We start from the raw sequence: 23033 nt of genomic DNA on the forward strand, positions 1-23033 counted from the left end.
GCCTGTCTCTTTTACATGGAGGTAACCACCAAGTTGTGGGGACCAGAAATGCAATTAAAATAGGATTCGAGTGCCATTGGCATTTGAATATTAAACTTGGTCTTAAGCATTCTGTGGGAAACAGTGCTTCAGTCTTATTTTGCTAGGACACCTGGCTGACAGCTAAATTTAAATGTTTGTATCCTTATGCTACAAATATATCTCTACCTTTCCTTAAACATACCTGCAGTGATTTTAGCTCATGGGAAAAGAAACACGTGTTTGAATTACAGAATTTTCAGCAGAACTGATCAGGGAAAAGTGATTTTTCTTTAAACCTGTGTATTGCACTCTGCCATAGTGCTGGGAATGTTCTTTCTTGTGCTAATAAATGTTGCAGAATAAGATACAAGGAAATGGCACAGTTCTTTGAGGAATGCAGAGGGGAAATAATCACCCCTTCAGGCTATTGTGAATCAGAAGCCAGTAAATACTCAGCATTACGTTGCCCAGAACTGATCTACTGTACCAAATAAAGCACTTGATTGTGCAGACCTCAGGTACACATGTGGCATGGTGGTGTCCTGGTGCAGCAGAGTTTGTCTCAGTTCAGATGGTCTCAGGCTAACAGGACCCTCCCCAGGAGCAGCAATCACTGCATCGTGGTACCAAGCCCTGCTCTGCCCCGCTCTGCCTGGCTGGGGTTTGCCAATCAGTTGGGATCACTTGGACCACTTCAAACTGGGTATGGAAAGGCAACAGAATGTCTCAATTTAGCATTGCTTTACATTCCTGCGTGCAGGAAAACTGCTGCAGACCAGACAGAGTGTGTGGGTTAGGCCTGGCCAGGTGCCCCCCAGTCTTCTCTCTTGGCCATGCACAGAAACTTCCAGAGTACTGAATTTTGTGTTTGGTAGCTCTGGAGTGTTTTAGAAGATGCATCACAGTAGTCAGCTCAAGCAGAATGAGAGGGTTTCAGTATAATGTAATTTTTGTCATTTTTCAGAGAAATATTAGTATCTGCTTTTTATTAAATTTTTCTCCATGTAAAAAGCAGATTATGGCACAAGTTATAAGTGTGCCATATAAGTATAGTAAGCTCCTTTGAGTTTACTAAAATTTGGAGAGTAAGAAAATAACAATACATGTTTTAGTGTAGTTGAAGCAGCTCATTCATCTCAATTTCTCTAGAGGCGAGTTCGAATTTGAAGGGCAAAAGAAGGATAACTCTCCAAATGCAAAGCATGGCATTGGCAACTCCTGTATAAGGACTAAAAGTGAGGTACCAACAAATACCTCCAGCTCCATAAGGAACAGAGTCTGGCAGTGGCCTGAGGGTCATCAGGGAATGTGTCTGTGCTGGTGCTGTAGGGCATATTGCCCCTACTGTGAAAGGGGGAGCAGGACAATGGTAAAGTTCTGGAGTTACTGGTGTGAACCTCCACCTTTTTCCTTTGGAAGAAGGGTGCAGTTCTCAAGTTTTCTTGCTCCTTCCAGTAACAAGCTTGGGAGTGAGATGTTGCTTTTAATGGAAAGAGTTATAGGAAAGATTTCTTCTGCCATACACAGATGTGAGAGAACATTTCTTCTTGGCAAAGAAAATGGGGGAGAAAAAAAGAGTACCAGGACTATATAAAGCACACTAGAGAAAGTCTGCAGTCTAGACATCTGAAAGGTTAGCCAAGTTGTTCAAAAAAACAACCAACCAACTAAAACCCACTCAAAAGCAAATCAAAAAATATAACTGCCTAAACCCCTCTTCCCCCAAAAACCCAAACAAAAAACTCCGAAAAAGAGAATGCATTCAAATGAAAATCGTTCTGCACTGAGGTGTTCTGCACATCAGGTGGATGTAGAAAACGTCAGGGTGGTTTTCAACACAAACACCACCAGAGAAATTTCAAGCTGGCCTTGCCCAGCGTTTCCCTCTGTGTGCTGGCAGGGTGCAATTCCGACGGGGGCTGCTGGAGAAGCGGCTGCTGGAGAGAAAGGAGCAGGTCCTGCTCCAGGCCCGGGAAGAGGAGGAGAGAGAGAAGCGCCTGGAAATGCTCCGGCAGCAGGTGGGTCGGCCCGGCTGCAGTGATCTCACACACAGGGGTACAAACACTGCCAGAGCACTGAGAGATAAAAGGAACGGTCTTTCCAAAGCAAATAAAGGAACGAGTTAAAATGCACTCCTGGTCTGACTAACAGTAATTCTGTTGTGTTATAAATCCTGCGTGCTCTGTGGCTCTGACAACAGGTACATTATGACATTAAATTGCACTGTAGAAGCTTTTGGTATCTAAAAGGAGAAAGAGAGGGGTTTTTCTAGGTTGGATGTCATTTCTCTTCCTTGATTTTTATTTTTTTTATTTTAATAATCTTAAGTCTTCCCTGAGTCTTAGGCGAGGTTTAGAAGTAATTTTGATTGTTTTTAAAGTCTGGAAGCTTACACTTCTTGGATGACTTTTCTTCAGAGATATTTAACTCCGTGAAACTTTTGCACATTATTTCTTAAGGGACATTCCAGAAAATGCATGCTAATGCTTGCTAATGTCATAGTAAATGTAGTGCTGGTAAATGTAGTAAATGTAGTTGTTTTTTTCTACTGCTAACTTTTGAAGGAGTAATTTTACTTCCATTTACATTTTTCTATCTAATCTCCTTGTTTTTTCCTCAGAAGATTAGTAGGAAAAAGCTAGAGTTCACATTCTGTACACTATAGGAGCCAAAGGAAAATAGGGAGGGGGAAAAGGTGCTCTTCAAACCCCTTTTTTCATTTGTGATAATTTAAACACCATTGAAGCAGCAGCTTTTTCCCCAGGACTACCCCTGGTTAAAAATCTGATGTTTGGTGCAACCTTGACCTCCCCCTCAGTGGACCATCCCAGTGCATCCTGTGCAACCCTTCCTTAATCCCTCAGGGGGTGTTGGTGGCCTCACAAGTGCTTTCACTTTGTAGTAGGGTGTGCAAAGTCAGGAGGAAAATAAAATATCACAGAGGCCAAATACTCTGAGCCACCTTCTGTGGAGAGCTGAGCAGAACGAGAATAGACAAACCTCAGGGATCCTTGGTATCCTTTTGGTAGTTTTTTAAACTGTTGAACTTGAGCACATTTCCAGTCAGTATTGCTTTATTTTTAAAAATCTGATTCAATTACATATTTTGCAGTGTTATTTTAGGTTATCAAAGCATTTTTAATAATAACTCTCTTGCATCTTTTCCAAGTTCCTGGTTGAGTTTTATTATCATTTGCATCAGGTTTTACATGAGGCTGGTTGGGAGTCATGATCTGTTGAGCTCTGCCCACTGACTCAATTATCTTGCCAGAGTAGAAAACACTTCTAGAACAGCCTTTGCCCAGAATGGGGAAGTTCCCACTTTGTTACACTTTTCTAACCAACATTTGTTCTCTGTTTCACACTAATGAAATGAATTCATAAAGTATGTGCCTTTTTTGTATGTGGGGGAAAAAGGTTTTTTAGTAAAGTCATCCAGCCAGCCTGTAGATTTTGGCAGGCTGTAAATACAAAGATGACATTTCATTAAAGAGATGGGCAAAAAAATTATCGTACAAAATTTAAGCTGTTTTTTCCTGATTTTAGTCATTCAGATAGGGTTCTGACTTTAATTATTTTGCTCATGCATCTTTCTGTATTTTTCCAAAGTAGTATTAGCCTGTATCTAAATGTTTTAACACAAAGAAAGTAAGCAATGAAAGAAGATTGATTCTGGCACAATACAGTGTCTGAGAGTCTTTGATACCGATCAAGCTCCAGGAAATTACACAGTTAAAGCAGATGCACTTCACAAAAAAAACAGAGTTATGTTATTTGGGGCATATCACTCAATGTTGTTGCCCATAACTCTGTAAAAATTGGGAACTACCAACCTGAAAGTTTGGACTTCCTGGAATTGTGGGAATTGCAGAATTGTGGGTATTGCAGAATTGTGAGGTTCTGGGCCTTTGTGGTGACTGTCTTGGGACGCTGGAGCTCGTGTCAGGCTCTGCTGAAGAGCCCAGGGTGCTGTTGCTTCTCTCTCATGTCCTTGCTGGGCCCAGGCTGGGACCCTACACACTGTTACAGTGCAAAGGCAGTGAATGATCATGTTCTCAAAGGGTGTGTTACTGATAAAAGCCTGTTCTCACCTTGACTCTACACAGAGTGAATGTTATTTTCACATCCTGTGTTTCAGGTTGCTGTTGTTGCAAAATCAGACCCAGCCAGAGCAGTGGCTGATACGGTGGCATCGAGGGCCCGGATGGGCATCGGAGCCAACCAGGAGTTTGAGCTGCAGCAGCCTCTGTTCAGGCTGCACACGTACAGTGAGGAGCAGGTAAGTGGCTGTGATCCTGTGTGAGCTATTGTGGGCACAGATGTCTTAACAGTGTATCCTAAATAGCAACACGGGCAGTGGGATACAGACTATGATGTGGGTAAGATAAAAACATCAGGAGTGACAGGTGGGGCAATGTCTCCAGAAAGAGGCTTACAAATTTTGTCAACTAACCTTCTGACAAATTTCAGAAGTAATTTCCCTGGGATTAATTGTCATTCTGACAAATGGAAGTGGCACTGACATGTAAGCACAAGGCAACAGTGTGAGAAAAGTCATAAAGGCGTTTGAAGCACGTGGATTCCATAGGAACAACCAGGAAGGGACTGGATTGTGTGCTCCACTCAGGGCTGTGTGCACAGGGAACATAAGGAAAGGCAGCAGCTCCTCAGGGAGCAGCTGGATTAAAAGTCACTTGGTTCCTCACCTACACTCTCAGTTTTGCTGAGGAAAGGCAACCAGGGCTCGTTGGTTTGTGATCATATTGTGTGATTGTGATTATGAATATTCAAAAGGATAATATTAGGATATGGACAGTGAGATAAGGCTTGCTCACTGTAAAGCTTCTCTGTTTTGAAGGTTTTATTTTATGACCGTAATTTTCTGACTGTCTTTTGAAAGCTTTTCAAACATATACATCCACAGATACCCTGTAAGATGCACCGGCTGTATGGGGAAGGTGGTGCTTGGTTTCTGTTGACCATTGCTGTGGTTTATTTTACCAGGTCATTTCTGACCCCAGACTCCGTGTCGAGCTCGCTCTCCGAGAAGCTGGACTGCATAAAACACTTTATGCAAGAGAGATTTTGCCAAAAATTCCTCCACCAAAGCTTCCAAGAAGAGACATGGAATCTACAGCTTTTGAAGTGTAGACCACCTCTTGTCTCAGGAGCAGAGGAGCTTCAGGGGTGCAGACCTTTAATAAATTCCCTTTGGTTGTGTCATAGAACTGCTCAGTTCCCTGTGTGTGCAGCCATTCAAACCCTGCTGAGCCTTTCTCCCAGTGCCTGCTGCAGGTTTGGGGAGCTGGGGGTGGCCTGATGCAGTGTCAGTGTCCATGTCCCTTTTAATTGGGAGCTGGGACACCTGTGCATGAGGACTCCTACACACAGCACAGACCAATCTGATGTGCAGCACCTGGAGCAGGAACTCTTGGGTTTCAATTGGCAGCAGAAATCCAAAATAGCTTTGCACTGCAGTTACTTTAGATTATATTACATTACATGAATAAATCCCACAGTTTTCATTCCAAGTTTCTTGAGAATTTGATCTTTTAATTATAAAATCTTCATTACCATGCATGTTTCTAATATTCTTTGATTATTATAAGAAGAAACTTAAACCTTTGTCTATATTTAGAAGCCAATTTGCTGCATCATATTTACTGCAAGCTAGTCATGCAATTTCATATTGCAGATTAGTCTTTCAGTATAAATTATAAATTAGAATTAGAGCTGGGATCTTTATTTTGGAGCTGACATTACTGAATATGATTCTATTAACTGAAAGGGAAATTGATGTTATTTCCTTTTGTAATTGATTATGTTTTCAAGCCTTACATAAAGATAGCATAAAATGATTGTAAACAAGTTACAAATTAGCACTTTGACCAGAAATTTCTAAGGATGATGAATATCAGAAAGGTCTGAACATCCCCACTTGTGTCTCTGGGCAGTTATGGGAACTTCATTAATGTGGTGCTGTAATGCCTTACAGGTGTCAGTGTGTCACATCTGAGTTCTGCAGAGACAGGTGTGTCCAGTTTTCACCCCTCAGACTGAGAACTCCGCTGGCAAAGCCCTCCCAGCCGGAGCGCGGCCTCGGCCCCGAGCAGGGCACTCAGGGCACAGCGTTGGGACCTGCTGGAGACCCCGAGGTGGGTGCCAGAGGGGGGCAGCTGGTGTGACAGACCCCCACGAGTGAGCACAGGGCTGGGCCAGGAGCAGCATCACCCCGGGGTGGCAGCTGAGGTATTCAGTGGGGAAATGCTGCAGAGCCTGCCCTGAGCCGTGGGAGCTGCGTTGTCTGGGCTCAGCTTCTGAGAGTTTGGGCTAAAATTACAACTCTGTGTATTTGTGCTTTTTATTTTGGTATCTCCTTTGGGCTAACTTGTTATTTTTAAAACACACTTGACCAGCCTCACAACTGGCTGGATGTTCCTGTGGGGAGACCAGCAGTGCTTTGCTGTGAGGAACAGACTGGCTGCAGGACAATTCCCAGAGAGGGATCATCCCAAACCTATGGCAGTTGATTATTTTTTTCCTTGCCTTTAAAAGCGGATCTAAAAGATAATTTCAGTGGTGCAAAATCTTTTGAGATCCAAGTCCAGTATTCCTTTTCCTTGAGAGGTTTTAAATTACTTTCACAAAGAGCTTGAAGGTACATTGCTGTTAGTATGGGAGTTTCTGAAGTAGACTTTGAACTTGGCGGAACTGAGTTGGAATAGTAGGTTGGATTGCATAGTAAGTGACTGGAGGAATGTGTTTCTATTCTGGGAAGACACTGGCTCCTGTCCTGGGATTTCTTCTCTGTCATATTAATGTTAGAGCCTAAAAACAGCCATCTTGGAATGGAAACCAGGAACCAGTCTCCTTTTCTTGTATAAAGTGGAATTTGCTTTTTCATGGCACCAGTTTTCACGATATCATAGAATCATCAGAGAATCCCAAAATGGTTTGGGTTGAAAGGGACGTTAAAGCCCATTCAGTTCCACCCACCCTTCCATGAGGCCGGGCTGATCCAAGCCCCATCCAGCCTGGCCTTCAACACTTTCTGTAAGTTATCCTGCAAGTTCCCTGTAAGTATCCTGTAAGTTACTGTTCCAAATTGATTTGGAAGCAAGCTTGTTAGTGAACCTTAAGAACTGAGAGTGATTTTGTGGGAATTCTTCAGGCTATAGGGGACCCTCTGCGAACAACCCCTCCTCTCCACCCAGGTGCAGTTCAGTCTCTTCCAGCTTGTGGAGACACTTGCAGATGATTTGCTGGATGTAAAAGATGCAGTTATGTGAAATCAGGTCAAGGTTATGTCAGCACTATGTGCTCCTCATCCCACTACCTCACAAGGGTCTCTGTGCCCAAACCTGCCCAGCCTATGACAGGGGTCAATCTGCTCCTGCTCAGCCAGAGACGGCCTCTCGTGCTTAAACTCTGGCACCTGCCAGTTTGTCACATCTTTAAATACTGTTGGAATGAAAGTCTGAACAGCCTCTGTAACAGCAGTAACAATAATGGTTACAAGTACTGATTAATTTTGGATGACATTTACTTAGGCTTTGCTTTATGCCCAAAGCAAAGGGATCTCCTTCCTACAGGATCACCGTGGACAGGAGTGACCTTAACAGGACAGTCCTTTACGATGAGTGGAGCTGGGAGTGAGGAACCTGCAGCTCAGTAACACAACCTGCAGCTCAGTAACACAGCCTTATTTTCTGTGCAAATTTTGGCTAGAGCTGCTGTCCTCGAGTGTGCATGTGTGTCAGAGCCATTCTAGCCGTGTTGGAGGTTGGAGCTGTCCTTGGGTGCGCATGTGTGTCATTCCAGCCGTGTTGGAGGTTGGAGCTGTCCTTGGACATGCACGTGTGTCGGAGCCATTGCAGCCGAGCTGGAGGCCTGCAGCGCCTGCACAGCAGTGTCCGTAGGGTGCGGCCACTCCCCTCGGCTGTGGAGGGCTCTCTGCTGTGGGAGTGTGGCGTGGCCGAGTGTCTTTCCCATTTCCCAGAGCAGGGGCCGTGCTGTGGCCGAGTGTCTTTCCCATTTCCCAGAGCAGGGACCGTGCTGTGGCTGAGTTTCTTTGCCATTTCCCAGAGCAGGGGCCGTGCTGTGGCCGAGTGTCTTTGCCATTTCCCAGAGCATGGCCGTGCGTTGTGGCTTGTCTTCCCATTTCCCTAGAGCAGGCCATTGTGCGCTTTCTTCTCCATTTCCCAGAGCAGGGGCGTGCTGGGCTTGAGTTGTCTTTCCGCATTTCCGCAGAGCAGGGCCGTGCTGTGGCGAGTGTCTTTGCCGATTTCCCAGAGCAGGGTCCCGTGCTGTGGCCGAGTGTTCCTTCGCCGATTGTCCCAGAGCAGGGGCCGTGCTGTGGCTGTCCTTTCCCATTTCCCAGAGCAGGGGCCAGGTGCTGTAGCCGAGTGTACGTCCCGCATTTCCCAGGAGCAGGCCGTGCTGTGGCGGCCTGCCGTGCGGCGGTCAGTGCACGGGTGACACCCGCCATGCCAGGTGCCGTTGGTCAGTGTGTGGGGCCCTTGGGCCAGCCCCAGCGCTGGTGGATGAAGGCGGCAATCAGGCGCTGGGGCCGCTGCTGGTACTCCCACAGCACCTCGTGGGATGCCCGGATCTGGTCCCCCTCCAGCCGGTCCAGGAGCGCCACGCAGACAACGGCGGCTGTGGAATGCACGGAGGGACGGATGGATGGAGCACTGTCACCTCACACCTGACCCCACATTTCACCCCCAGCATGGAGCAGGGTCCTGCCTCCCCGGGGCTCATGGTGAAGGGGCCAATGTGGCAGGACCCCCGGGAGCTGCTGGCCACAGCTCTGCTCTGCATCCACCCTCCGCTCACCCGGGCTCTGCTCCAGCAAACCCTGGGGGTGGCTGCACCAGCATGGCCAGGATGTGTTTGTAGGGCCAGGAGAAGTGGGGGGGATTAAGGTTTGGTTTGTCCAATGTGTTCTCAGGCCTTGGGTTTTATTGAGCTACAAAGTTTGTTTTAGTGTCCTTTTCTAGTTCAAATTGTTAGGAATGTGTGTTTGGCCTTCTGGCACCAAACAGAACCCTTAGAGGGGGGTTAAGTGGGATGCAGGGAGGAGATAGAATTGGCAGGACTCACCTTTGAGACCACACAGCCCACACAGGGCAGCGAATGCTGTGGACTCCATTTCAATGTTCCTTACACCAGCGTCATAAGCTCTTCTCAAGTACTCCAACTTTTTTTCACTGGAAAAGGAGCACAGTGCACTGTCTAATCTCCCCTGACCTGGGAAGGAAGCAGAGAAGTGTCACTGTAGGGCCTGGGCAGGGTCACAGGCACAGGGCATAGGTGCAAACAGAAAGTCCAACAGTGCCCACGTTCTGTTGGAGGCCCACGAAGTTTTCCTTTGAGTAGCTGTTAACTCCTATTCCCCTCGATGTTGAAGCCAGCACGACACATCTCTGTGCAGGGGGGAGAATGATGCAGGTTTCACCACAGGTAAAGGGCCAAGTCAGCCCACAGGTGTGAAGTGCAGGGGATGTTGTGCTCTGTGGGGACAAGCCATCCACACTCCTGAGGTCAGTGGTGCACCTCAGCTGTGAAGGTAAATGCTTACCTGCAGCTGGGCTAACCTGGGATAGCACTTCAGTTTACTGCTCTTCCTACTTTAATCCTCTCAAAGGGCTTTTTGTTTAAATAAAACATGGCCTTGAGCAATACACAGATGGCTGCATCTGCAAGCAGATCTAAGGATTTATAAATAGCGCTCAGATTATTAATTCTTCATTTATTACATTTCATCTACTCTGCAACCAGCATTTAGTTTTGCAGAGGAAAGGGTTCTAGAGGAACCAAAGTTTGTTTACGTAAATCTGACAGGCAGCCTGACATTTTCCTAGAGTTGGTAGTTCTGAAGTGACAATCTTGCTGTAGGCAACAGTGCAGTGGCAAACTCAGCAAGGTGCCAACAGAGGTACTGTGTGTTCTGAGGGTGCCCCTGCTCTGCCTGGGCCCTCACACATCAGGCGGGTCCGTTCCTGCCACCCTCCTGGGGCTTGGGGCCAGTGGATAGTTCTGTCCAGGTAAGAATGCAAACACTTGGTGTTACGCTTGGGGCAGGAAGGACAGACCAAGGTGGTTTTACCTTCGTAGAAGTCATAGGTGCACATGGTATGGCCGATGAGTGTGGGAAAGTCTGCAATCTCCCTGCTGCAGGCAAGCAGTTCCTCTGCCAGGTCCTTGTCCAGCTCGGTGCTCCGCAGCACCACGTCCCCCAGCACCACCTGCTCGAAGCGCGGCTGGAACGAGGAGTCCACGGCCGTGTCCGTGATCACAACAGAGCCGGCCTCGATCCCTGGGCACAGGGAAACTGAGGCTAAACCAGAGCTCGTAGCACCTGTGACCTGCTGCCAAACTCCACCGTGACAGGAGAATATCAATACAGCTGCGTGGGACTGTGGGGCTATTCTTTTTGGTGAGTAAAGCAGATGTCAGAGAATAATTGAAATTCACGCAGTAGCACAGATGTACAAGTAAAATGTACAGAATCAGCACAAGATGAGTGATTGCAAGAGTGTGCTGAGGGACAGGGTTTTAACTGCTTCTGGCTTGCAGAGATCATGTCCCTCCACCAGCTTGTGCAGGCATGAGCTGCAACACTCCTCTGGCCAGAGATCACAGATTTATTTGGGTTAGAAAAGCCATCTAAGATCATGAGGTACAACTGTTCCCCAGCACTGCCAAGGCCACCTCTAACCCATGTCCCCAAGTGCCACATCCATGTGGCTTTTAAATCCCTCCAGGGATGGGGACTCCACCACTGCCCTGGGCAGCTGTGCTAGGGCTAGACAGCCCTTTGGAGAATGAAATTTTTCCCTAATATCCAACTTAAACCTCCCTGGCACAAATTGAGGCCACCTCCTTTTGTCCTGTCCCTTGTTCTCTGGGAGCACAGCTTGACCTCCCCCCTGGCTGCACCCTCCTGCCAGGGAGTTGGAGAGAGTGAGAGGGTCAGCCCCAAGCCTCCTTTTCTCTCCAGCTCCCTCAGCCACTTCTGGTGCTCCAGCCCCTTCTCCAGCTCCATTCCCTTCTCTGGACACACTCTAGCCCCTCAATATCTTTTTTGTCTTGAGGGCCCAGAACTGATCCCAGGATTGGAGGTGCCTCAGCAGTGCCAGCACAAGGGAACGGTCACTGCCCTGCTCCTATTGCCACACCAGTGCTGGCACAAGCCAGGATACCACGGATATTTGGAGACCTGACAAAATGCTAAAGCTCAGAACCGCATGACCTATTGCTGGAATTTTTTTTTGATAAAGCTGTTTTGCTCTGAAGGAAGACCACAAATCGCTTACCTAAGCCTCCCGAAGTACCGATGCGGATAATAGTGACGTCCCGGCATTTTGCATGGTGCAGCAGTTTGATCAGCTCATGAAGCATGATGGAAATGGAAGGGATGCCCATCCCATGCTGTTGGAAGGAGAGAAAAGAGAAATGTCAGTGCCTGTGAGGCTGCGGCAGGGGACAGGTACGTGACTGCCACAAACTCAGGGTTACGCTGTGGCCTTTTCCCCTGGTGATTGCAACAGCGATTTTTTTGAGGGGGAAGAGACATCTCAGGGTCTTTGTAGCCTGTCAGGGTGAAGTGCCTAAACCTGTTCTTCTCCCCTTGATGATTTAAAGGCTCTTCTCATCAGTAGAGAAGGTGTTCATCCCTGGAGACCCCGTGCAGGCGCACAAACGGTGCCTCTCCTTCAAGACAGGTCTCCACAAACATGTCCTAACAGCTGAATGCTCCAAGACCTTCCCCTTGCACTGCTGTCCTTATGCCATGTGCTGGCTCAGTTCTGTCATGTCTTGCTTGTGCTCTGGGAGTGGTGAATTTCAGCGAGGACGACCAGAGCCTCCACTTCTCCAGGTGCCTTCCAGCCTGTCCTCGCCCCACGCCAGAGCATCTCCGCCACATTGCTGGGCACCAAGGATGACAGGAGGGTTCGTGTCCCTCAGTAAGGACAGGTTTCAGGGTCAGGCATTTGCTGCGTGCCTTGCAGGCCACCTGTCCTGCTTCCTGCCCTGCCCTTCTGTCCCCTGCCCTGGTGTCCCTCTGTCCCCAGCACTTGCCTGGCTGCCAGCTCCCCACTGCTGACACTGGCCAGTTCCCATCTTCCACGGAGAGTGCTGCCCTGCTCCCATCTCTGCTGCTGCTCCCCAGGGCTGGCAGATGTTCTGCAGGTCTGGAGCTGCTTCTGCCCAGCCCTCCCTCACTTGGTCATCTCTTTTCTGCTCTGTTGCTAGACTGATGTCCTTTCCTCAGCTTAACCTTTAAGAACAAAAGGTGTTTGATGCCATGGGGTTTGCTTTTTCCCCTGGAAAATGCCACACATTTTGTAGGTTTTGCTATCATGTTAAAAAACCTGAAGGAAGCACACATGGAAGCTCCATTAATTAACTTATGCAGCCAGTATTTGTGTTGTTTTGTCTCCTTTCTGTTGGCTGTGAGAGCAGTGCTCTGTTCTCCTTGTATCATGTTTTAAATATGAAACCTTTTTGCGTGTTGTTATTCTGGAACATCAGCCTGGGTTATTTGCCAATGCCTAAAAAATTTATTTTCATTGTAAATATTCAGAGCAGGAATCTGTGTTCCTGCCCCTGTATGTTTGAGCTCAGTTGTGTTTCTAAGCAACTTGCAGAAATGTGATGTTGGCAGCTGCTCCACACGATGCGTCTCGGGGCGGCCGGAGCTCTGCCCTATGTCCCCTTGCAGGGACGGGCCGAGGGCTCTGCCCTGGCCAAAGATGGTGCTGGTGCACAGCCTTGAGCTCAGCAAGGGTTTGCTTCTGGCTGTGTCACCGCTGCTGCCAGGCTGAGGAACAGCGAATCTCGTGGGGATTCTTCCCTTTGGATCTGACCAGATTGATTCCCTCAGGCTTTCCCCTTGGTCAGGATTGGTTTGGTTTTGTCAGAGGGACCAAACGTGAGTGCTGTCGTGTGAGTGACTCCATCTCCTGTGAGTCACATTTCAGACTAATCTTGTGCCTGAAGAAATGACAGCAGGACTCTCCCAAACACAGCCTGTGTTTGCTTTTCCCTTTGTGCAGTGCCAAAAATCCTGCTCTGAAAGAGTAACTAATAATAAAGCAGGATTTTATTTTAGAGCTTGTGTCAATGTAATGCTCCCAGCAACGTCATGGTTCATGGATGGTGGTCTTTGCCTCTCAAACTGCCAGACCCAAGCTGAGCAGAATGTGTGTGTCTGTTAATACGGCACTTTCCAAACGGAGCCTGCAGGGTGCCGAGGAATGTGATTCAAACAGAAGCAGCTTTGCCACGGCTGAGAGGTTGCACTGGTGGTAATGGCTGAACACTGAAAAGGGGGGAAAAATCTGCCAGTGAGCCTTGGGGGAAGCGGAGGCGTGGGAGGGACAGGCCCTGTCCCCGTGGCCGGAGCAGACAGGACCCCGCTGTCCGGCTGCCCTGAGCCCCGCGGTGCGGCCCCGAGGGGAGCGGCACAGAACTGACGCTGATGGAGATCAGCAGAGAAGTGACGGCGATGGAGAGCGGCACAGAACTGACGCTGATGGAGATCAGCAGAGAACTGACGGCGATGGAGAGCGGCACAGAACTGACGCTGACGGAGAGCCGGGAGAGCGGCACAGAACTGACGCTGATGGAGATCAGCAGAGAACTGACGGCGATGGAGAGCGGCACAGAACTGACGCTGACGGAGAGCCGGGCCCCGCCCGGTACATGGCGCAGCGGTCCGACCCCGCGCAGATGTCCGGCAGCTCCTCCCCGGCGCCCGCCAGGCCCAGCTCCCGCTGCACGAACTGCGCGAACGCCCTCATCCTGTTGGGGCTGCCGCCCACGCAGACAAACTGGAAATAAAATAGCAATATGTTGCTACTTCTGAGCTAAAACGGGTAGCAAGAGTCAGGCTGAATGTGGCCGTGGTGGCTGCGCCAGACGCGTCTTCCCGGAGAAAGCAGCGGGATGCTGCTCCCCCGCCAGCCGTCAAGGGACATCGGAACCACTGAGGGTCCCAAAACCAGGGGTTAACACGAAACCCAGGCTGTCACTCCATCAGGGTGGTGACTGTGCTGGGTCCAGGCAGCCGTAGAGCTGCATGAACTTGGGTATCAGTCCCAGGCAAGAAAATCTCAAATAACTCAGCAAATTTAGGCTGTTAGTGTCCCCACTGACAGCATAGCAAACCCAGATGTTGGAGGAGCTTCTCGCTGAATTTATTCTATGGACAGTGCCGACTGCAACGACTGAGCACTGCTTATGGCACAGAGACCGTAAAGTCAGGGAGGAAAAAGGACAAATTTTACATATTAAAGGAAAAAATGGTCCTTGAAGGTAGGAGGGGGTTGAGCATTTGGCTTCAAGGGCAGCAAGGCTGCAAGGCTGCTGATCCTGCTGCCAGGGTGCAGGACAGCAGGAGCCCACGGGAGCAGGGCTGTGCTGAGACTGTGCCAGGCTGCTCCAGCCCTGGGCACTGCAGCTCTTCCCCTGCACCGCTGGAGAAAGGCTCCGGTTTGAAATGGATGCCATCGTGACAGGCTTTTGACAGCAGGTCTCAGACAAAAATAATACATCCTCCTCCCCTTGTCTCCAATAGATGATGATCAAATGCTTGGGACAAATGCTTCCTCCGTCTGTCCTCCAATGTGGGGCCAATATAAAATCAGGTTTTATGGAGCTACAGGTTTCTAAAAGGGTAATTTTCTGTTGGGATTTCTGCCCAAAACAAGCAAGGACAAACAACCTCCCTGCCCAGGCTGCCCTGGGTGGCTGAGTCCCCTTGTTGTGCAGCCAGCCCCCGTCCTGGAAGGAGCATCGGCAGCGGTGGGGCCTTGGCATGGGTCAGCAGGGCCACGGGACATGGGACTGGAGAGCCTGTGGAGGGGGGAAACTGCTGTCTCACTTTTGCACCTGCTCTTTACCTTGATGTCCCCAAACATTGCTGGCAGGTTGTGTGTCTTCGTTCCCAAGTCCAAGTGGTACAGGATGTCCTCCTCCATCGAGTCCAAGTGGGGGTTTTTAATGTGGACAAACCCACCCCTGTGGGGAGACAGGGAGGAGATGGGTTGGGGTGCTGGGTAGTGCCCACAGGGATGGGAATGGGCAGGACAGGGCAGCCTGGGGAACCTGTGAGGGTACACACAGCCCTGATGTCATGGGGATGGGACAGAAAAGCCACCTCTGTGTGGCATCTGGGGCAGCTGCCTTTCTGCTTCAGGCAGCCTCTTTGACACCTCTGTTATAGCTATGTATTTGGCAAAAAATGTTTCTTGGTATTTATCAATTTTGTCAATGGCAATTTTAGCTCTTTCCCTCACAGAGGTCTGCCAGCAATATCCAGGGGCAATGTGCTGTGCTGTTCTGTATATGTGACAGCTTATTAAGCTCTTAGGAAATCAAGGTTTCACACTTGTATTGTCCTAAATAACTGCCTGGTAGGATGGGTGCAAGTTAAATCCAGACTTTGCAGGCAGCAGGAGGCTGGTTTGCTGTCCCTTCCCGCCTGCTGTAAGAGATGGGAAAAAACTAAATAACAATGCAGGTAGGTTTTATAAATGAGGCTTAAACAAAACCCAAAGAACATTTTTCTTGTCTGATTAAAACAAATTCAAACGTTCCCCTGTTACTCACCCTGAGTAACCTGTTGTTTCAGTCATAGTGGCTCTACCAGAGTCAGCTGAAAGTGATCCCCTGCTGAAAAGGTAAGGAAACCACCCCGTGTCCTCAGCCCTCGGGGTTTGGAGCTCAGAAGAGGTTTCAGGGGGCTCTGCAGGGCCTTAAATACCTCCTGTGCTTTGTGTGGCTCCCCAGGTCAGCAGTGGCCTGTCCCTTTCGCCCGGTCTCCGCGGCCCCTCGGGTGCCAAGGCTCCTCCCCGACGGGCTCTTTGGGCCAGTGCGTCACCAGTGGCCTCGACTGGCGGTGCTGGGGCCGGTGACCTGCTGGCCCCGGGGCCGGTGACCTGCTGGCCCCGGGGCAGGGACTGTGTGCCCTCCGGCCGGCAGGGCGGACACATGTGCACCCCGAGGTGACAGGGTTTGTCTGAGCTGGCTGTCACTGTGCTCCCACCCTCAGCGGTGCCCCTCTGGGCCCTGGGGACCAAGGGGCACTGGTGCCCTGGACACCACTGGTGCCCCAGACACCACTGCCAGCCGAGCTGTTCTCTGGCCCCAGTCGGTGCAAATCCAAACTTCCCTGCATTTTGGGGTGCACAAAGACAGAGTTTGGGCCGTAGCCAACCTCCAGCCCAGCTCAGAACAGCTCCTGACTTCACTCTAAGCAGTACCCAGCCAGCAGTGTTTGCTCTCGCTGTCCCCACGGCCCCACTGCAGCCCAGGAGCCCGTCAGGACGGTGTGTGGTCAGGGGGGCTGGGTCAGCCTTGCTCCAGATCAGGGGGAGCCAGAGTGCTCCCGGGGCTGTGAGAGGGCTGTGGTGCTCCCTCGGGAGCGGGAGGAGACTGGAGATACTGGTCCTGCTGCCTGTCCCAATGACAGATGTGGCACTGTGGCAGTGGCGGGAGGGGCAGAATCTGGCATTTGCTGTTGGCCTCTGGGGATGGTAGGTGGAAACTCTGGTTAATTAGATAAGTGCTAGGTAATTAATTACTGGGTGAAAGTACATCCTGTGGGGCTTGCTTGCACCTGGCATCCAGGCAGTAACACAGCCCTACTTCACTAGTGGGGCAGGGAAGGAAATTGCTGTAACTGAGGCAGCCTTTTGCCAGGCAAATGCCCATTTTGCTTGGCAAATACCCATCTAAACCCCTTAAATTGCAAAACCCCATATAAAAGTAAATAAATATTGCAAACCAGTGGCCCAGGAACATGTAAATTGGGAACCTTGCCCAAGACAGGGTCAGGATGGCTCCGAGGAAAGGAGGGAGCAGAGCCTTTAGGGATATTTCAGGCTGGCTGGAGATGTACCAAAGGCAGGCTGGAAGGATTTCTCTGCTCTGATGAAATTCTCCCTCCCCGGATGCTGTTCACATATGCCTGCCAAAGATGACTTATTACTGACGCTCCACAGCACTCCTGAAGAATACAGGTCTGGAGACTCTTTTCCCTTTCAGAGAGCACCAGACCGCACACAAAATCTCACTTGAGGCTGCGCACACCTTCCTCCTGCCGAAGTCACCCTGTTTGCTGTGGTTTTCTGCAGAAGGCTCCATGTTTTGGGCACATGGTGGTTCGTGCCGTGGCCTTCCCCAGGTCTGTACAGCCGTGTCCAGTGGGCGTTCCCTGGTTTGGGAACACAGCAGAAGGTTTGCTGCTGTTTGCCAGCAGCGGCAGGGAACGCTCTGGGGAAGGGGAGTTCACGTTGAGGCTTCCCATGGGTTCTCCTCCTTCTCTGGGCTTGTTTGGTGGAGGAACATGAGGTTCCCCTGCCCCATGCCTGCCTCCAGGAGCCCTGGCTCCCGATGGGAATGTGTTCCCACAGAGCACAGGGCCGGAGGCAGCTCTGGTTGCTGCCGTGCCCTTGCCACGAGCCACAAGCCACACATCCCGTGTTCCCACTGCCCACACAGTGGGGCTGGGCTGGGGCTGGGCAGCCACCCAGCACTCACTGAGAAGCTGATTTGGCACACGGGGCCATGTTACTGTTGCTGGTGTGTGAAGGAGAGGGAACAGCTCATGCGATGAGCCCAGATCAGACCGTGGGATGAGGGAGCACAGCAATCACCTGCTTGGCAAAGGGAGCGTGGCTGACAGGGAAGGAATGGCACAAGTCCTCACCCTGCTCCACTGTTTTGCAGTGGCTCCAACACTGACTGGCAGTTCACAGCCCCGGGGGGTTCAGAGGAGCAGGACCTTGGTCTTGCTCTGCCACAGCAGCGTCTTGGCCCTGTGAAGAGCAGGCTCTGCAGCAGGCTGAGCCCAGTCACAGCACTCTGCATCCCCAAGGGCATGGCTGGGGGCAGGGCTTTTGTCAGGGAACAAGGATTCTGTGCTGGAGGGAAAGGCGGGATTTGTCAGAATGATGGATGGGTGGGTAGACAGATGGACAGACAGCTGGACATGTGAGTGACCCTGTGGCAGGGAGGGAGTGAGTACAGCCCTGTGCCAGCACTCCCAGGAGTGGAGGTGGCTGCTGGGGCTGGTAAAGGCAATGTTTCCATGTGTTCCTTCGTGGTGGAGTATTTCTGGCCACACCTGGCAAGGTTCAAATCATCCCACGATAAAACATTTTCCTGGAGCACATATACAACTTCTTAAGGTAAATATTTCCTTATGAACTAAACAGTGTTCCAACACAGCCAGGGGCCATCGGGACATCCCTGCCCCACCACAGCCTCTGCCCCCAGTGTGCTCAGTCCCAGGCACGAATTTCCCTTGTGCCCTGCCTGGGGCAAAGGGGAGAGATTTTGGAGGGTGGCCCTGCTGAGTGAGCAAGGACAGAATCCCCTGGAGCCACAGCTCTGTCTGGAATGGCAGGCTGAGAACTGGTGTGTAAGCAATGTTCCTGCAGTGATTGTCCCTGCTGTGCCCAAGGTAAAAGGAACAAGCGTGTTCTGTTTAAGTAAACACGATTGCACCAAGAGAAATGGTTGGATTGTGCTTTTGGCTTCCCAGAACTGATGCCAAGGAGAAGGGACAGCAGCTGCCACAGCCGTGCAGGTTTTGGGGCCTGTCTGGCCAGTACAAAAAGTCCCTCACGTTTGGTTCCCTCCTTGGTGGTTATTTTTCTCATGGTTGTTCTCCTTTGGAATGGCTTTCAGTGTATCCCAGACTGAAGTGTGGCTGTTCTCCTACCTCATGCTTGCCATGGCAGAGGAATAAAATGGAGTGGAATAATAGAAAAGAATATAATAGATGTATAGATTAGAATAATGGAATAGAATAGGATAGGATAGAGTACTAAAATAAATTACTTTCAGTTGAAAGGGACCTGCTGTGCTCGTCAAGCCCAACCACCTGCCTGTCTCCCTTCCTCAAGGCAGAGTGGGGAGGTGGGGATGGTGAGAAGCAGAGAGCACTGCCCCGAGTGAGTGTTTGTTTGTGCCTGATTCAGAGCTAAATCCATCCTCTGCGAGTGCCAGGCAGTGGAGCTGTTAGCATATGTGCTGGAGGATGACAAATAAAGCCCGAGGAAGGCTACGGCACAGGAACATACGGCAGTGTAGACAGGCTCTCGGCAAGGGAGGAGCTGGGGAGAGCCAGCACTCCCGCGCCCATCCGACACCTCTCGTCATGTTAAGAGCTATTTTAGAGCAGACAGGCATGGCAGCCTGTGCACCACAGGAAGCTCCCACCGGCTGCGTCCTGCCAGGGCTGTGCAGCCTCTGCTCCCAACAAGCCCCAGCAGCTCCTTCTCCACTTAGCTTGTCTCTGCCTTCCTCCCGCGGTGCTGCTGCTGCAGCTCCCCGGAGCTGCTGATGGATGAGATATTTCATCAGCCTGGAGCGCAGCCCTGTCTCTGTCGAAGGCCAGCAGCCCCTTGGGGGCTCGGGCTGGGCAGGAGGGACAGGTTCTGCCCGTAGTAGGAGTGAGCTCCTGCACCACCACCCCGGCAACTCACGTGAGCCTCTGCTCACCCCAGCAGTTCTGCAGAGAGCTGATGAACATTCACAGTGCAAGGGATGTCTGGTGCATTCCTCTAGTGATGATTCCTGGCAGTCGGAGTAAGGGAGCAGCAGAAGCACCAGGGAGTGTTTTACCTGACAGCAGCAAGGCCCCGTGCCAGCAGCACGGAGCTTTCCCCCTCCCCTTCCCAGCCCTGTGCTGTGAAGCCAGAACAGCAAACACGGGGGGCAAAATGTGCATTTTTATCAGCTGTTCGCTCTGGCTCCATGTTTTGCCTTGTTTATTGTGGGTATAAAGCTGCTCCTGATGTCAGGAGCAGCCAGTAAAACACTCTCCGGAGGAACCAGGCTCCACAAACCCTCGGGGCACGCGAGTAACGGCAGCTTGTCAAGACATGTTTCCCCCGAGGTGAAGTACTGCCACAAACCCATTTATTTCAGGCAGAAATCAGCTGCCTGACGTGTGTCGCTATTCAAGGAGCCGTTGATCCGCCAGTCCCGTGTGGCTGCGCCGGAGGGGCTGGGAGCGCTGCTGGGAGCGCTGCTGGGAGCGCTGCCGCTCGGCTGCGGGAATGTTCCTCGGAGTTGTGGACAGGGCTGAGTCGCTTTTCCCTCTGTCCCCTCTGTAGCCTTGCTCACAGCGTGTGAGATTCACCGTGGGGAGGGCAGGAGACCGGCCCTCCCTGCCCGGGTGCTGCCGGGGCCCCGCGCGGGCTGTGCCCACGCTCTGGGTGTCCTGGGCTGCCCGGGAGGTGCGGGCACAAGGGAGGCAGCCACGCACACCTGCCCACGCAGGTTCAGGGAGCACCAGGCTGGTCCCCCCACACCTGGGGAAAAGGGCTACAGTTGGGTTTAAATCTGCCAGTTTCTGGCTGGGATCGGTGCTGGTTTGCTGCAGGTTTGCTGCAGGAGCACAGGCCCTGCCCCGGCTCTGCCCGGCTCCACCGCTGTGTCACTGCTGCCCACGGAGCCCGTCCTGGACAGCCTCTTCCCCGGCCCCGCTCGGATCTGCCTCAGCAGCAAACGCTGCTTTTGGCATCTTGCTTTTCCCAAGGCCGAGTTCCTTTCATGCCTCCAGGCGGGGTGAATTGAAATGAGAAGGAAGATGAACAATGGGGCAGTTTGGCAACAGGGACCCCTCGCCCAGTCTACGGTGGGTTCACCCTTTCCCTCTTCGTGCTGGTTTTTGTTCCCTTCACCCTGTGGGGACGGGGATGCCGACCCAGCTCTTACACCACGGGGATGGCATTGCCAGCAGGTTCTTGGCTCGCTCCATCCCTCTGCAGCCAGCAGCAGCCCCTTCCCGTGGGCTGCCCGCCTCCTGCGCAGCCACCAGTCCTCCCCACCAGTCCTCCCCTCCTCCCCATTCCCTGGTTTTCTGCCGGGAGCACCCGGAGAGGCTGGCGCGGGTGCCCAGTGTGCCGGGAGGAGCAGGGCAGTGGCCGTCCCTCCCCGTGCAGCCCGGCTGCGCTGGGAGCAGCCACGGGCTCGGCGGTGCTCCCCGGCTCGTGACACCCACAAACGAGCCCCTCTCTGCTCGCTCCCTCCCTGCCCGGCGCTTCCCTGCTCTCCAGGCTCGGGATCCAGATGGTGCCTGGCTTTTTCTTTCTTTTTTCTTTCTTTTTTTTTCTTTTCTTTTTTTGTTTACATGGGTATTTTTATCCTTTCGTCCTTCAGTCTCTGGGCTTGTGGGTACCTGTTGCAGCCGCCGGTGCCTGCGGGTGCCGGCAGGAGGGAGCGCTGGGAGGAGGTTTCGGCAGTAAGGCCGATGACGCAGGGCACAGTTCACAAACCACGCTGCTCGTCAGCCTCAGTCAGGGCTCAGAAACAGGACGAGGAACAATTTCTCTTCAAGCAGCGTCTGGGGGTTTGGGTGGCCGTGCCCCAGCCCTGTGCCCCCCAAAAGCTGCCCCCCTGCTGATGGGGTGCCCGTGGCTGGTGCAGGGCTGGAGTGGGGGATAAACTGGTCCTTGGCCCGGCAGCAGGGGGGGGTGGTGGTGGTCAGCAGTACCTGCTGCATCACTCCATGTGCTGGATTTGTCAGGATCTGAGTTCCCTCAGCATGGCTGTTGGGACGGTTTCCTGCACTCTGTGGGGGATTAGGGGCTTCCAGCAATGACAGACTTACACTGGCTCCACTCTTTCAAAATGAAGCATCCAGACACTACCTTATCCAACTTTATTGAGAAGGAAATGGGTAAAGGGAATAAATGCTGGTTCTAGAGGAGTGCTGCTGGTGCTAGCTCTCCATTTCAGTGCCCTGTGGACACACATGCAGGACCATGGCAAGACCATCCCCTCCTTTGCTCCCTTTTCCCTGCACCCAGATCCACCAAACAGGCTTGAAGTAGGTTTGGGTTTTTTTCTTTCTTTTTCAAACAGTTTCTTTCCTTTTTCCTGTATTTAGCACTTTTTCTGATCCCAGGACTTTTCTCCTTCTCCTCCAGGGAGGCTGGAGAGGGAGGGTTTGTCCTGCAGGCCTTCCTGACCTGCTCTCCTGTTCCACTGCTGTGGGAGCCCAAGCCTCCATGCACTGGGCCAGCCCTGGGCAGGCAGAGACCATGTAGCTGGAACTAGGTGGGAGAAGCATGAGGGGGGGTTAAAAATGATCACATTAAAATCAAAGTGGTTTCTTGCAACCTTCAGGACATATCCCTGCCTAACTCTGAGGACCAAGGACCTTGGTGATGCAAGTAAGGGATCTGGCAGCTCCACGGCTTCACCAGGGTTTTTAAGGTTTAAAACCACCAAATGTTGCCAAGGCTTTCTGAAGTCTTGTGGTCAATGAAGGCAGGAACATAGAAAGGCACCAGCTAAGGCTGGAGGCTGGAAGGGAGCAGGAATAAATGGTGATGTGTCCTCAAGGGTGCCCATGACCCCATGAGCTGATTTTGGAAAATGCAGGTGAAGGGGAAGTGGTCAGGTGTGCACACCTTGGGGAAGGGCTGGGTGGGATGGGGCTGCTGGCTGTGCTGCAGAGGAGATACTCAGGAGGAACAGCCCTGTGCCAGGCCCTGTTTCCAGGATGAGGGGTTGTGTTGGTGCCCAGTGGGCTCTGTGCAGTCAGAGCAGTGTGGTACCAAGGGCATGAGGTGGCAGGACAGCCCTGCTCCTTCCTTACCCTGCAAACAGGGCTCAGAAGGTCACTTCATTGCTGTACCTCTTCTCCATGAGCCCCAATTGACTACAGATGGGAGTCCATGGGCCAGATGATCCATAAGACCCCTCCTAATCTCCCGGGTGTCTCTGATGGCTGCGGATCAGAGGCACTGCTCATGCCAGGGCGGGGGATCTCTGGCCTTAGGCATCTCTGGAGCTGTGCGAGGTGTGGGACTGAAGAGCTTCAGCCATCCCAGAATGCACAACCACTCCCTGCGTCAGCAGAGCTGGGACTGGTCTGCACCGTGTGCGAGAAGATATTCTGCAATACCTTAATTGTGATTTAAATTACAGGCCCAGAGCATTAAGCTCCATCAGATAAAGCACAGGGCAGATCTGCTGGA

The 23033-nt window shown here is 51.5% G+C and overlaps 2 protein-coding genes across 2 annotated transcripts in view; one reads left to right on the forward strand and one right to left on the reverse strand.

Moving 5' to 3' along the window:
- The window catches only part of CCDC148 (coiled-coil domain containing 148), a 43286-nt gene extending 36915 nt beyond the window's left edge, over positions 1-6371 (forward strand). The window contains exons 13-16 of the mRNA XM_008923208.3: positions 1922-2039; positions 4160-4300; positions 5026-5208; positions 6017-6371. Of these exons, the coding sequence (XP_008921456.2) occupies positions 1922-2039; positions 4160-4300; positions 5026-5172 (406 nt within the window). The 3' untranslated portion in view covers positions 5173-5208; positions 6017-6371. The remainder of the gene's footprint in view (positions 1-1921; positions 2040-4159; positions 4301-5025; positions 5209-6016) is intronic.
- Positions 6372-8524: 2153 nt separating this feature from the next.
- UPP2 (uridine phosphorylase 2) lies at positions 8525-15809 on the reverse strand. The gene is made up of 7 exons (XM_029962178.1): positions 15643-15809; positions 14934-15051; positions 13701-13862; positions 11343-11457; positions 10133-10342; positions 9127-9273; positions 8525-8679 (listed from the first exon to the last, which is right to left on the reverse strand). The coding sequence occupies exons 1-7, from the start codon at positions 15666-15668 to the stop codon at positions 8525-8527; spliced, it is 933 nt and encodes a 310-aa protein (XP_029818038.1). The 5' UTR covers positions 15669-15809.
- Positions 15810-23033: the final 7224 nt, after the last annotated feature.

Source organism: Manacus vitellinus, unplaced genomic scaffold (assembly GCF_001715985.3).
Source record: "Manacus vitellinus isolate BGI_N305 unplaced genomic scaffold, ASM171598v3 scaffold_43_pilon, whole genome shotgun sequence".
In the NCBI taxonomy this organism is placed as follows: domain Eukaryota; kingdom Metazoa; phylum Chordata; class Aves; order Passeriformes; family Pipridae; genus Manacus; species Manacus vitellinus.